This window comes from Vipera berus (assembly GCF_964194415.1).
Source record: "Vipera berus genome assembly, chromosome: 6".
Classification (NCBI taxonomy): Eukaryota; Metazoa; Chordata; class Lepidosauria; order Squamata; family Viperidae; genus Vipera; species Vipera berus.
The window spans coordinates 69,023,433-69,039,414 of NC_138208.1; the positions used below are offsets into that span (position 1 = coordinate 69,023,433).

Consider the following 15,982-nt stretch of genomic DNA (forward strand, 5'->3'; position numbering starts at 1 on the left):
CTCCCGCCACCCGCCGCCCCTAGGCAGAAGTAGGTGAACAAGACTGTGCTACATCATTGGCCTCTCTTGGTAAAATCTGCACCTGTTGAAATTCTGCTCCATGATTCATTCCCAGCCGAGCCTAACCCAGGTTCGGAGGCAGCCTCCCGGCTCTAAAAAGGCTGCGTTCAGACAAGCGCTTCCCCGCCCTTTGTTTCAGATTCAGGTGGTTTTAGGAGAAAGGCCTGGCCGCCACCAAGCGCGCCTCCGCCTCTGAATCGCGGGGCCCCCGTTTGCGCGTCCCCGCCAAGCTCGCTTTTCTCTGGCTCGGAACCAAAGGCAGCCCGCTTGGGTTGCATCAGACTAGCTGCTGCCGCCGCCGCCGCCGTCGCCGCCGCCGCTGCTGCTGCGTCCCTTGCTCGCCCAGCCTTTCAGCTCAGGCTTGCGCTCCCTCTTCAGGTGATCGATCGTTCCCGCTGGGGCAAGCGGGCGGCTGGTCCTCGGAGCTGCTCTCCTGCAAAATGCTTTCCAAAAGCAACCACTTGCTTAGGAAATTCTCGACCACAGCCAGGGTGAGTAGGAAGGTGGGGACGTGGACAGGGGGCTTCGGTCTAAAGGACAGAAACGAAGGATGCTGTCCACTCCTCTTCCTCCCCTCCTCTCCCCCTTGCTGCCCGGCTGGAGAAGGGGAAGGCAGGTGTTTCTCAAGACTGGATCTCTGGGACAGACAGGTCGGGATTGAGGCGGAATTTTGGTTTGCCAGAGGATTGGAAAGGGCAAAGGATGGGAGGTGAGGCAGGAGAACTGTTGTAACGTGAACAGACCGTATTTTGTTTGGCTGCTTGGTGTTGTTTTAACAAAGAAGAAATTCAGCACAATTTGGGTGCTGGTCTCGTTCCAAGGATTGCCAGAAAGTTTCTGCTTATGTAGGACGCTCCCAGTCTGAAAAAATAGCTCAGCATCATGACTGTTAAGGATAATCCATCCACGGGATAAAGGCCATTACCTTAGACTCCCTGGGAAAGATGGGATGGTTGGATTTTTTTTCTGTGGGTTCTGTGTGTGTGTATGTGTGTGTGTTTGTGTTTGTGTGCACGTGCAGATGCATGCAGCAAGTAATCCATTCCCATACATGTGTCCTAATTCCTGGAAATGTTCAGGAGAATTCCTGCTTTAGACCAGAGATGTTCATTTTATGTCTAATTGGTCATTTAATGTTTCCCTTAAGCTATTTATCACATTGTATCCCCACCATTCTTCTTCAAATTGCACAGGGTCCTTCACATCAGCCTTGTGAAAGAGATCAATTCAGTATCAGCCAACGAGTTTCATAGTAAAATCTGCCTTTCTAATAATTCCCCACTTTCTGCAATTTGAGGCCCTAGAGCAGTGGTGGCAAACCTATGGCACGCGTGCCAGAGGTGGCACTCAGAATCCTCTCTGTAGGCATGCACGCACGCCATTGTTCCAACCCCGCCTCCCCTGCAGCCCCCTCCTCCCCAACAGCCCCTCCGGAGGAGAGTCGTGCCTTGGCACGGCCCACGCAAAGCAGCGCAGCTAAGGACATGGCAGCTGGGCAGCGGAGACAAGACTCCGCCCTCGCACCCCATTGCGTGCAGTTGAGGCTGCTGGGTTTCCTGGGCAATCTGCGGCTGGCTGTGGAGGCAGTGAGTGGCCCTGCGGGTGGGCAGGGGCAGGGTGGGTGGGTGGGGGCAGAGTGGGTGGGACCAGGGGTGGAGCTGGGGCAGGGCAGGTGGGGGCAGAGTGGGCAGAATGGGGGGCAGAGCGGGGGCCAGGTTTTTTTGGGCACTCAGTCTCTAAAAGTTTGCCATCACTGCCCTAGAGAGTACTGGGGATTAGAAATCTCCCAATTCCACACTGTCTTGACCCCTTCTGACTGGGAATTATGGATCTCTTTCCAAATTGGAAAAAGTTATATTATACTGTACTATTTTCTTACTGGTTGTGCAGTTAACTATTCTATTTTCTCTTAGCATGTTAAAGCATTTTGTTTGGAGCCTGAGCATTTTCCAAGTGTTTTTTTGCACTTTGATCCAGATGTTTTAAATATTGTGTGTGCATGAGCGATGAAGTTCTACCATCACTATTTCTTCTGGAGACATACCATGCAGTATGATATTGTCACAGAAAATTCAATGGTAGAGACATGACTTATGCCCTAAAATGTAACTTCTAGTCTGCTTGTGGGATTTACACTGAAAGTCCCTTTAGTTTTTTTCTTACTAGATTCACAAACTTAGCCAAGTATCTCTTGCTTTATTGGAAGTGGCGTTGCATATGTGCTCAACAACAATTTAGTGAACTGTTTAGTGTTTAGTGAACTGCCAGCCTCCTAAATTAAAAAACATATCCACATTAAGGAATGAATATAGTAAGAAGGCTTCATACGAGCTGCTTGGATTGCATCAGCAATGTTAAATATGAGAATGAATGACAGACGACAGCACGTTGCCTCTGGATAGACTTTACGAGCTTTCCAGCTATAAGCAGAACAGCCAGCAGACGTGGAAGCGATCACATGTCTTCTTTTCAGATGCTTTAACCGCATAAAGACGCTTCCAAACAGCCATATATTGCAGCCAAAATTCTATATACTTAGCTATGTACTGGAATTCTACTTCCAAGAATCACAGTATAAGCCCTTGTGCTTAAATTTGGTTTCTTAAGACTGCTGTCCAAAAGAAAAAGTCTTAGTTTGCTTTTTTCCCCCTCTTGTGGGTTGCCTTACTGACAACAAGGAAATTAAATATGACCCACATCCAGACCCATTTAGATTCCTGACTAGATGCCTTGCCATTTCTTTATATATTCACCTCCCCACAACTCTGGTACCAAGATGCCATCTAAGGACATACCTGTAGCCTTTCCCTCATCCTTGGCCCAAGGCTAAGTTTAACTAGGGGTTTTTATTTTTACCCAATGTGGAAATGTTGCCTTTCATCATCTTCAGCCTTCCTGTGTGCACTTTATGCAGATATGCCGATAAAGTAATTGGCTGAGATATGTCCAGTTTCTATTGGCTACTTTGGACTGTGGCATTGTTGTCACATGGATCTGACAGGCAGGTTTTTGATGCAACTTGTCTGGTAAAGCCATGTAGAAATAATTTCAAGACAGGCAGATTATTAAGGCAGTTAAAGCAAGTGACAATAACGCAAATGACAAACGCCGTTGGTCTAGCACAGTGTTTCTCAAACTTGGCAGTTTTAAGAAGTGTGGACTTCATCTCCCACAATTCAGCATGCTAGCTTAGGAATTTTGGGAGTTGAAAGCCACATGTCCTAAAGTTGTCAAGTTAGAAGAACACTGCTGTAACATAATGAAATCAGGGTTATGAGAGGCGAACACAAGCTACACTCACAAGGTAAGAGCTCATTTATGATTCGGGACCTGAGTTCCAGGTTTTGTTGTTGTTTTTACTATGCAGGGTTAATGCACTTGCTATATGTACTGTACAGGCATTTGCTTGTCCTGAAAGAATTTGTTGACCATGTCCACGAGACCACTGGACAGCCACTTGCCAGAAATGGTATAGTGTCCCCTGCTTGAGCAGGGGTTTGGACTAGATAATCTACAAGGTCCCTTCGAACTCTGTTATTCTGTAAGAACTGCTGTAACTGGAACAGAATGTTTATAGGGAAATTAGCTGATCTTTGGAGGGTTTTTTTTAACTGAATTTGTTTTGCTTTTGTCAATAGGACTACTATCAAAATAAACTAAAGCTAGCTTTAATAGGCCAGAGTCTGTTTGGACAAGAAGTCTACAAGCATTTGCAAAAAGAAGGGCACAAAGTGGTTGGAGTGTTCACAGTCCCAGACAAAAATGGAAAAGCTGATCCTTTGGGTAAGTAGATAATCTCTAATGGCTACAGCCGTGGTGGCAAACCTATGGCACGGGTGCCACAGGTGGCACGCAGAGCCCTCTCTGTGGGCACGTGCACCGTCACCCCAGTCCTAGTCCTTCAGCTGGGTGTTATAAACCCTTTTTGCTTTAGGCCTCCGCCACCATGTGTAAAAAAAAAAGGTTCAATCAATCAATTTCAACTTCTTGCAGGGAAAAAAAAGTTGTCGCAAAGTTGGAATTGATTGATTTAACTTTTTAGTCCCACCCAGTCTGCCGTTACCACTGCAGCCATGCCCACCCAATGGGCCACGCCCACCCAATTGGCCACTCCCACCCAAAGGGCCATGCCCATCCGGCACCTGATGATACATAAGTGGGTTTTGGGTTGCAGTTTGGGCACTCGGTCTCTAAAAGGTTCGCCATCACTAGGTTACAGTATGGGCCAGGCAGCATTTGAATGCAGAATCAATTGTACTTTTCTTAAGATCTACTTTATGTTCTCAAACCAACCTCATCAACTATGCCTGAACCCATGTGGCTTAGATATCTGACAGTAAAGGCCATTGTGGTGTTAAAATAAGATGATGAGAGTGCAAGCTTTCTTGGCTATAGTGCTACTGTAATATCTGAATGGGCTGCTGATATGTTCCTACATATGTTACTAACATCTGTTTACTCAGTTGAGAATTTATTGCTGCAGGAGTTCAGGCATTAAGCTAGAAGCAAGGAGACCATGAATTCTAGGCACAAAGCCATCTGGGTAACCCTGGACCAGTCATTCCCTCTCAGCCCTAGAGATTGAGAGATTGAGATTTATTAAATTTATATGCCGCCCTTCTCCCCAAGGACTCAGGGTGGCTCACAACAATAAAAAATTAAAAAACATAAAGTACAAAATTTAAAAAAGAATTAAACAATGGGTATAATAAGTATTTATTTATTTATGACAATTTAACCCAATAAAAGCCAAATTTAAAATTTAGAAAGGAGATACAAGTAGTCCTTGACTTACAACAGTTTAGCAAACATTCAAAGTAACAACAGCCCTGAAAAAAAGTGACTTATAACAGTTAACAACCATCGCAGCATCCCCACTGCCATGTGATCAAAATTTGGGTGCTTGGCAACCAGCATATATTTACAATGATTGCAGCATCCCAGGGTCATGTGATTGCCATTTGTGACCTTCCCAGCTGTCAAGCAAAGTCAAAGGAGGAAAGCTGTATTCACTTAATGACCACAAGATAACTGCAGTGATTCAATTAATAACCATGCTCAAAAAGTTGTAAAATCGGGCATGACTCACTGAACAACCTTGTTTAGCAGTAGAAATCTTGGCCTCTATTGTGGTCGTAACTTGAGGACTATCAGTAATGGCAAACCTCTTCTGAAAAACCTTGCCAAGAAAACTGCAGAAATTTGTTCAGGCGATTGTCAGGAGTCAACACAGACTTCAAAATACACATAGACACGTACACAAATTTGTTAAATGGCTTTTATGACAGTCGTTTCAACTCCATGCTGCATGTTATATTTTAGTTCTGACATCAAGAAAAATACTGACAAGCCATTTTTTCCCCAGCCTCAGCTGCAGAAAGGGATGGGACTCCAGTGTTCAAATTCCCAAGGTGGAGAGTTAAGGGCAAACCTATCCAAGAAGTTCTTGAAGCCTATAACTCAGTTGGTGCGGAACTGAACGTCCTTCCATTCTGCACCCAGTTCATTCCAATGGAGGTTATTGACAGTCCAAAGCATGGCTCTATTATTTACCATCCGTCAATCCTTCCTCGCCACCGAGGAGCATCTGCAATCAATTGGTAAGCAGGCTCAATTATAATTTATCTGACAGATGGAAGGTCAGAGAGAGGTAGTGTCTGAGATGTCCACAGTCCATATTACCTAACAGCAGTGCTTTTTTTGTAAAAGAAAAAGGTGCCGGAACTCACACACATCATACAACCCGCCTCACCTACCCTACAAGGTTCCATCCAAAAAAGGTGCCGGAACTCCGTTCTGAGCGTTCTATGAGAAAACAAGCCCTGCCTAACAGTAAGGCCAATGTTGTGACCTTGGTAAAAATAATTATGCTCAACTCCAATAAAGTTTCCTGACAAAGGTTTCCCTCTGTAATTATTTTGCCTTGTTAATGGAATTTTATGGGGAAGAAGTTCTCCAGGTTTCATCTTTTCATCTGTAACTTTTCCCAGTTTCCATCTATTAAAGGAAAAACATGACAGTTGTTGATTTAATACTAGCGCAAGTGATCTAGCTAGGAAAATGCAATGTTTCCCCCCCAAGCAATATACACATGTAGTAAGGAATAAACACTGCAGTATTTTTAAATGGAACATTTAATACAAGAATGAAAAAATAATAATTGTTCAAAAGATTCAAATCTTTTGCCAAATTTGCAAAGCTAATACATTTGCTTTATAAAAGTAAAGACTCACTAAGTCATGTTCATCTTACAATGACTATATCCATGTAGTTTTATGTGTCGAATTTATGGGCATGCCTTGAATTGCCTTCTTTTGGGTTTGATTGCTCTGTCTAGTCTACAGTCCTGGAATCCAGATCTTAATCCAGATTAAGGCAGTCCCTGATTAATCTCTGAAATCAGGCAAAATTGACCAAAGTAATGAAGAAAGCTGACATTTTTTATTAAGTCACGTTTTACTTATTTTCAGGACTTTAATACAAGGAGATCAGAAGGCTGGATTTTCAGTTTTTTGGGCAGATGAAGGTTTGGACACAGGACCAATTCTTCTGCAGAGGGAATGCGATGTTGGCCCAAATGAAACTGTTGATGACCTATATAATCGTTTTCTTTTCCCAGAGGGAATCAAAGCTATGGTGAGACATCTTGACTAATCATAAATAGCTAAAAAGGTTTCACTGTACTGAGCTGTGGAGAAAAGCAGTTCAGGAAGTGAGAGCTTATTTAAACAATCTCTCTGCTGTGTGAGGAGGGAACAAAAAAGGATAATGTACTAATTGACTGTAATGGTGAACAAATGACTGAGAGAGAGATACTACAAAGGTTGCAAATGCAGCCATTGGTTGCAAAATTGTTTTTGCATCACTATCATAAGTGCAATTGGCCATAGTAATGTCAAGCAATCATGAAACGTGTGCTTTAGCACATCTGGAAGGCATCTAGTTGGGGAAAACTGCACTAGAGTCCTCAGCTCTGAGTCTGGAACTAAAGTAATTTTTAATCCTGTAAAATATATTGAAGGTTAAACTGACAACTGAATATGAGATTTCTTAGAGTACATTTATAGAAATATGGGCATGAATCTTGGAATACCGCTCAACCCTGTTCTTATGACATTGCAGCCTTTCAACAGCTGTTCTGTACCTAAATCAATTAGTAGGAAAAATAAAGCCCAGTTGCCCTTTGAAAAAGCAGCTTTGGGACAACCATGACCTGGATGACTGAGAATCTCCACAGACATTTAGATAAGTGAGCATCTGTGTGGCATATGAAAAGAGGAAAGGGTGTTTGGCAAAGACGGGGATGTGAATAAAGTCTGTCTCCCTTTCCAGCAATCCTATGTTTAGGAAGCTGTGTTAGGAGCTAGAGTTTGTAAGGTGAGGAATGTTGAATATGTCAGTAAATAGCTACCATGAACACCATGTATAAGAACCGCAAAGCAACATTTCCAGTAAGCTGCGGCAGGAGAAAGCATAGTTGATTTTAAACTTGAAGGATGTGAGAATCCTGTTAGGGGTAATCAACTGTTTATAGAGGCTTCTTTCCTAATAAAGAATAAAGATTCTTTATTAACCATACCATGTGGCTAATACAGGTAGTCCTGGATTTGCGGCTTCAGTTGAGCCCAAAATTTCTGTTGCTAAGTGAGACATTTGTTAAGTGAATTTTGCCCTGTTTTACGACTTTTCTTGCCACAGCTGTTAAGTGAATCACTGCAGTTGACTTTGCTTGTCAGAAGGTCACAAAAGATGATCGCATGACCCCAGGACACTGCAACCGTCATAAGTATGAATCAGTTGTCAAGCATCTGAATTTGATCACATGACCTTGGGAATGCTGCAACAGTTCTAAATGTGAAAAATGGTCGTAAGACACTTCTTTCAATGATGACGTAACTTTGAATGGTCACTAAATGAACTGCTGTAAGTCAAGGACAACCTATAGTGAAGCTGCAGTCAGGGTTAAGCCAGGAAAGGGAGTGGGGCTGACAGTGCTTATGGATGGATATGCAGATTGTATGGCCAGTCATATCCTAGTGTTGTGTATTTCCAAAAATTCTACAGGATTCAAGAGCTCACCTAATGTCAGCATTTCTTCTCACCTGTTAAATAGTTAAGAAAATGTTTGTTTTCCTAGATCAATCAAAGCTGCTTTTTCATTGTTGCTGTTTAGATAGAAGCTGTACAGCTAATTGCTGATGGCCAAGCTCCTCGAATACCTCAGCCTGAAGATGGTGCTACATACGAAGGCATCCAGAAGAAAGAAAATGCCAAGGTATATTGAGCAACAGAACACTGTTCTTTAAAAGCCAGGCATTTCATGAAGGAGGAATGGGCTACAACACACTGGCTGGTTTAATGCTTTGCACTAAGTTTTCTCTGTTGAACAAGCAAGCCATGATTGGCAGAATATGCTAATCTGCAATGTTTGTTTTTGTACAGCATTCCAAGCCCCCAAACGAACCTCATGTTGGTTTACTGGGATGTAGGTTATTTGTCTTCCAACAGACTAACACGGTTATCCCTCTAGAGCAATGTTTCTCAGCCTTTGCAATTTGAAGAAGCGTGGACTTCAAATCCTAGAATCATCCATTCAATGAGAGTAGTGTTTTTCAACTTTTCTAACTTGAAGTTGTGTGGACTTCACACATCTTCTTCACACATTGAGGACTTTGAGTTCAAGTCCTCAAAATTCTCAAATCAATACAAACGAGTTTTCATTAAAAAAAATCCATCTATTTGTATTAAGGAGAAATACCAGTTTGTCCACGATTTTTCTGCTGGTTTTTAACTGTAATAGTAATTATTTATTAGACAGAAAAAAATGTTTTGTTTTTTTATTCATGTTTTTGAATGAAGCATAGTGACCTGCTTGGCATTTCCAATGTAGGATCAATTTCTATAAAATAGCATATCTTTCCTATAACAAGGATCAGCTGCACAATGCATATAGAATTTTATTTAAACATTCTTCATGTGAATTTTTAAAATGTAATTTTTAAACCTGCATACCAGTAATAATGTAAACATTATGGCACATTTGCTTCAAGTGATCACATTTTAATAAAGGAACTATTAATTTACATCCTCCCTGTATCAATGTATTCATCGTTCATTACCATCCAATTTTCTGTGTATTCAAAAATTGAAATTCTGCATTTGTTTTTGCCTGCATTTTTTCTGTCATATATATTTTGGATGCACATTGCAGGGAAATTTCTTTATAATGATGCTGTATGAAACTTTCTATATTATATGCTTTTGATTTGTAGATAACTTTTCCAAATGTAAATGGTTCATAAGCAATCTTAGGTGAAGAAATCCAGACCCTTGTGGGTATAAAGTATTATTGCTGTCCACGCTGTAAAAATTAAATTGGCAAAAGTTCAGTATTTCAGATGAATGTAAATAGTGATTGGTGTTAGCTATGGTTTGTTGTAATCAACCGACTTTAAACGATGGTTTGAAAGCATATTGCTATAAACAAATTATAAGATGCACTGGTACCTAATGCATTGTTTGAATTAATAATTTGTTGTAATAATAATAATAACATATTAAATTCATATGTCACCCAACTCCCAATCATAAGCCAGGATTTGTCTTTCAGACAAGCATAGAAATGATCTTTGTGAGGGGGAGATAAGGGGGGGCGAGGTTGTTCTGTCTTGTTTTGTTTGTACTCTAAAAGCCACTTATGTATATAAATAGGAAGAGACCAACTTTGCCTCTTGGTTTCCTAGATTTCTTGGGATCAACCAGCTTTATCTTTGCATAACTGGATCAGAGGACATGATAAAGTACCTGGAGCCTGGGCAGAAATCAATGGCCAGGTAAAACATTACAAATTATAAACTTACTTTATCTACCTTAGTGATAATGTAAAGGTCATGGGTCCTAGTTATATCAAATAATGATCAGAAATTCATCATCTTACTATGTTATTGTTGGTAGTATTGTTTGTTAGATGCATGCTACATTTCTTCAGGAGCAACAGCCCTTTGTGATTGATTTAGTGAAAGAGTGACTGTCTCAAGGTCACATTCCTGACGGTGGGCTTCTGATCAGATTTCATTGCACAAACTCAAAAATAAATTACTAGAAAATGAAGAATAATTTGATAATATAATGAGATAAATTTTAGTAGTAAAATATGCTGATGACCAAAAAAAGTCAATAGTATGCCTTTTCTCTGGAATCAAACTTTCTTCTATAGGACTTTCATTTAAGATGTAATTGGCTTTTTAATGTGCACTTTCAGTAACAATTTAAAGTCGCCTTTCCATTCCAATTGAAGGAAAGAACAAATATTTTACTTCTATTGAATCTTTTCACTTGCACAAAGCTATTCATTGCTCCTACTGTTTGCTAAACCATACATAATAAAGATTATCTTCTTCATAGATGGTTACTTTCTATGGCTCATCCATTCTTGATGGCTTAACATCTCCAGGTGAAGAGCTGGAAATAAAAGATGCTGCAAAACCTGGTCTGGTAACTGACAAAGGCCTGGTTCTCTTTGGCAATGATGGAAAGACGGTAAGCTTTTAAAGATGCAGTACTATTGGACTGAAATAAAAGATGCAAACTAACTAACTCTATAAAGATTTTCTTATAGAATGTTTCTGTACACAATTTCTATGGGCCTCTTGGATAGGGCCAAAGCCTCGACTAAGTTCATGATAAGAAATTATGCTGAAAGTATTGAAATGAAGCAGTAGCCCTCATTTTTTCCACTGTTGCTTGCTTTTTTTGTTACTTATTCTGCAGTTGCTAGTAAAGAGTCTTCAGTTTGAAGATGGAAAAATGATCCCAGCATCTAAATATTTCTCTACCGATGAGGTAGCCGCAATAGAACTTACTGAGGAGGAGGAGAAGTTGGCAGAAAATATTAAGGTAAAGATTTGATGGGAGAAAAATACAAGAAAGTGAAACCTATTTTAAAATTGATATCAATTTATTTTAAGCCTGTAGTGAGGGACTACATTCGTTTATGCTAAGCATCACTGGATGCTGCACATTAAAATATGCTCCATTTTTAGTGTTGTACATTGCAACTCAGGGTTGCAATTTAGGATGGACAGCCATACAAATATGTTTAATAAAGTCTTTATTTTATTTATTAATTTTTTATGCCAATTGTCTCCTCTATAAGGTGGCTCTGGGTGATATACAACTTAAGTCATAATATATGATAGTATTGGCATACCTTGCATCTCATCTGCCAGTTAGTATCATTTTAGGACCTAGGAAAGGTAACCTTGCTGTTTTCACATCTGCCCTCTGGAACTATCTCTCCTTGAGGTCTCAATAGTGTTAGTTCTGCTGTCCTTCTGAAGACTCATGAAGTCACAACTCTTTCCATTGGCATTTGGACTGGAGCTGTGTATGAACATTCCTCTGGCATGATTGGCTTTTATTGTGTATGATATAGATATTATATATAATATAAATATAATATATCATATTGTTTAATAAGCCACTCAGAGTCATCTTGTAGGGAAGATGGGCGGCATAAAAAATTAATAAAATAAATATCATTTGTTTTGAGTTCTTGTAAACAGTATAGATTTATATGCAAGTTGGCAACCATTCAGACTGGATTGTAAATATAAGAAACTAAATATTTTAAAATACAATGAACCATAGAGCTAGCTAGGAAACATATTGGCATATACTTTAAGGAAATGGTCTTCCAAAGAGGTGGTGACATCCTAGAACAACCTGATTAATAAAAAATGATTGTCCACCTGAGAGGAACTTTCTTGGGATAATACATTCTCTCAGGTTTTTAATCTTTGTAGAATACCTAGAAAAAAAGTTGCTTTCCAAATAAATCAATTTGTTAGGAATTTGCAGCACCTCAGATTTTATCCCCCCCAAAATGCTTTGAAGTCTGCAAGAACATAGATGTAGTACCTGTCTCCAACACACTAAGGAAGTGTGTGTCTTTTCCTGGGATTGTGCAGCTGCCTTAAGATGCAATTGGAGAAAGATATTATTATTTTTTTTATTGAAAAGTTTTACAGTACATTTTAACTTTAACAATCCCCCCCTCCCCCCACCCCTACCTAACCCCCCCTATCCCTCCCACCCATTCCCCCCTCCCCCCCCCCGACTTCCCAGAGCTAAATACAGGGTATAAAAACAAAGAACAATCATAAGCATCCATATGCTAACAACAATAAGCCATCAATTCTATCACCCTCTAGCTCATATAAAATGATTACAAGCAATATTAATATTACATATAAAAAGAAAAGGAAACTTACTCAAATGCTAAATGAAATTTCTTAGTCCCATATTTGTTCTGAATATAATCAATCCACTTTTTCCACTCCATAATATAACGTTCTTGCGAATGATCTTTCAGGTAAGCCGAAATCTTTGCCATTTCCGCCAGGTCAGAAACTTTTAGAGTCCATTCTTCTATAGTCGGCAGTTCCTCCTTTTTCCAATATTGACCTATTAAGAGTCTTGCTGCTGTAATTAAATTCAACATCAACTTAACGTCCACAACAGTAGCATCTGTAATTATGCCCAATAAAAACAATTGCGGACAAAACTTTATCCTTTGCTTAAAGATCTTCTGCATATTCCACCAAATTTTTATCCAAAAAGCCTTAACCTTTTTGCAGGTCCACCATATATGAAAATACGTTGCATCTTCGCCTCCACACCTCCAACATTTAGGCTGATAATTCGGATACATACTTGCAAGCTTTTTAGGGTCTAAATGCCATCTATAAAACATTTTGTAAAAGTTCTCTCTTAGGTTTTGGGCTTGCGTGAATTTTACGTTCCTCACCCAGATCTTTTCCCACGTGTCCATTGTAATAACTTCTTGAATATTCTGAGCCCATTTTATCATACAGTCTTTAACAAGTTCTGTTTCTGAGTCGATTTCTATCAATGCAAGATATATCCGTTTGATATGTGCTGGACCCTGGTTTCTAATTTGCTTTATCAGATTTTCATCGGTCATTGCAAAACCAATTTTCTGGTCTTCTTTCCACCTTGCCCGTAACTGAGTATATTGAAACCAAGTTTGAACGATCTTCTCATCTCGCAAGAGATTGTACGGCTTCAAACACCAGACATTTCTTTCCAAGCTTAAAATCTCCTTATACGTAGTCACATCATGTTTGAAGCCAACATTTATGTTTTCTATTGCGTGTTTTGGGATTGCCCACAACGGCATCTTGCAATCTAACTTATGTCTATACTTCTTCCAAACTCTCAAAAAAGCCTGTCTTAAAATATGCACTTTAAACACATTATCTACCTTCTTGTCATACAGCATATAGTTTAGAATAAAAATCCACAAAGGCTTCCTTAATAAGATCCTGTTGAAACACAACCTTTCCCTTATGTTCAATTTTATCTATATTAGAAGCCCTTTGCTTTTTCCTTAACCTGTAGGCTAGCCATCTGCCTGGCTTATTAGCATTGCAAAAAGTATTATGCCTAGCAAACCGTAAATTAGTTGCCACTTGATCAGCCATCAACTTATCAAATTGTCCTCTTAATAGGTTAATGACCTCCTTAGTCTTCACATCCAATGGGTTCAAAATTAGGGCCTTTTCTTTTTCCCTAATTTCATTCTCCAATTCTTTCCTTCTGGCTTCCAAAGTACGTCTGTGTTTACTGTTCATATATATCAACACCCCTCTCATATAGGCCTTGCTAGCATCCCAAACCATGTCCATAGAGGTACCCTTATTCATATTAATTTCAAAAAAATCCTTCATCTGCTTTTTACATTCTTCCACATTTCTCTGATTTCTAAACAAATTCTCATTTACGCGCCAAGAGCGCCTATCTGTATTGTCCTTGTTGATCTCTAACCAAACTGGACTATGATCAGAAATAGTTCTTGCACAGATCTTTACCTTCTTGATCCTAGAAAAAAAGTCATTAGTCAGTAATATAAAGTCAATCCTAGAAAAAGATTGATGTCTATCAGAAAAAAAAGTATAATCCTTTTCGTGTAGATGTGTATCGCGCCAAATGTCTCGCAATTCCAAATCATCCTTCATTTCAAAAAAAGATTTAGGCAATCTAGCATGACTCGGGACACGCTTAAAAAAACCAGCTTTGTCCATCTGTACGTCTAGGACACCATTCCAATCTCCCATAAAAATAAAAGATTTATAATCCAATTGGGTAACCTTTGTATGTAGTAAGTTAAAAAAGTCAGCTTGTTGTTGATTAGGAGCATACAATCCAACTAAAAGCGTTTTTTTACCTTCTAGCAGCAAATCTATCATAACATATCTTCCTTGCTTATCTACTTCAATTAGTTCCGCTGTTAGAGTACTCTTAACGTAGACAACCACTCCATTTATCTTATTCATTGCAGAAGCAACAAATTGCGTACCCAACCTTGAGTTCGATAAGTACTTTTGGTCCATAACCCTAATATGCGTTTCTTGCAGACAAATAACATCAGTCTTAAATTGTTTTAAATATTGAAAAACTTTCTTTCTCTTCTGTGGTGAATTTAATCCATTGACATTCCAGGTTAGAAATTTAGTCGCCATTCTTGGCATCCCGAAGCTTTTGGAGCACGTCTACAAGGACCCCTGTAACTTCTTTGGGCTGCGCCCCTCCCACAGCTTCACTATAAGTACGCTTTGGAGGTTCCATAACTTTCTGCTGGTCTTGCTCTTGCTCTTGTCTCGCTCGTCTTAGGGCAGCACGCGTCATCCTCTGCTCTCCAGCAGCAGCCGATGAAACTGTAACTTGATCCCCTCCAGCACCATTCTCCTCTGTCTGTCTACCTTCAGCGTCTTGAGGCTTTCCCTCGCCATATCCCTTTGCAGCTTCCAGAAGTGATAGGGGGGTTGCTTTTAACACATTACTGTAAAAATCACGTGCCTGAGTCACAGTAACCAGACAATGTCTTTTACCTTCGTGCATCACCACCATTCCGACTGGAATCTCCCATCTAAACTTGATATCACATTTCTTAAGTTCCTGTGCAAGGAATGCAAAATCTTTCCTTCTCCTTAAAATCTTTGGAGGAATCTCTTTTAAAACCAGGACTTCTTGCTCAGCAACCACAAATTTAGTATCGTAAGCAGCTTGAATAACTTCATCTCTAATTGCTCTCTTTGTAAAGTAGACCACCACATCTCTAGGTAACTTCCTCTGTCTTGCAACCCATGAATTTACGCAAAAGATTTTATCCATACTTCCCTCAATTTCAGATGCTGGCTGGCCCAATACCGCTTCTAAAGCCTCAGAGATCAGCTGCTTTAAATCTTCTTTAGGATTCTCTCTTAAGCCCCTGATTCTAATAGCATACTGCATCTGATGGTACTGGACAAGACTCAATTCTCCATCCATTTTGTCCCTTATATTTTCATTCTCTAATACCTTTACTTCTAATATAGAGTTCTTTTGACTAAGATCCTCCACTTTTTCATCCAGATGTTGCACACATTCAGCCACACTTTCAATTATAGACAAAATGTCTACCCTCATTGCTTTAAACTTCTCTTCCATCTTCTCCTCCAATTTCTCCTCCAGCTTTTCCATCTTTTCATCCATCATATCTGACATTAATTGTGAATGCTTTTCAAAGGCATCTTGTAAATCCTTAAGCGTCAATGCTGGAGGAGGTGCAGGAGGAAGCCTGGGGCCTCACCCCCTCCTCTTCTCCCGAGGAGGGGGCTTCAGATCCACCTAAACAGCTGATCGGCGCTGTTTTCGATGAAACAACACAGCTGCGGAGCGGACAGCCCAGAGACGGCTGTCTTCGGCGTCGCGTCGCCACCGGAAGTCGTCGAGAAAGATATTATTATATCATGTCTGGGAGATCAAATCTATATACACCCTAGTATAGATAGATACTAGTTCAACCCTAGTATCTATAATAATATATTCTAGTTGGATTAAAAAATAATTGGAGATAACT

The 15,982-nt window shown here is 40.1% G+C and overlaps 1 protein-coding gene across 1 annotated transcript in view; it reads left to right on the top strand.

The window, feature by feature from the left end:
- Positions 1–500: 500 nt before the first annotated feature.
- The window catches only part of ALDH1L2 (aldehyde dehydrogenase 1 family member L2), a gene marked incomplete at its 5' end in the record, with an annotated part of 32,004 nt that continues 16,522 nt past the window's right edge, over positions 501–15,982 (top strand). Inside the window, 8 exons of the mRNA XM_081330755.1 lie at positions 501–551; positions 3,699–3,843; positions 5,426–5,660; positions 6,531–6,696; positions 8,234–8,335; positions 9,804–9,893; positions 10,465–10,599; positions 10,831–10,956. Of these exons, the coding sequence (XP_081186881.1) occupies positions 501–551; positions 3,699–3,843; positions 5,426–5,660; positions 6,531–6,696; positions 8,234–8,335; positions 9,804–9,893; positions 10,465–10,599; positions 10,831–10,956 (1,050 nt within the window). The remainder of the gene's footprint in view (positions 552–3,698; positions 3,844–5,425; positions 5,661–6,530; positions 6,697–8,233; positions 8,336–9,803; positions 9,894–10,464; positions 10,600–10,830; positions 10,957–15,982) is intronic.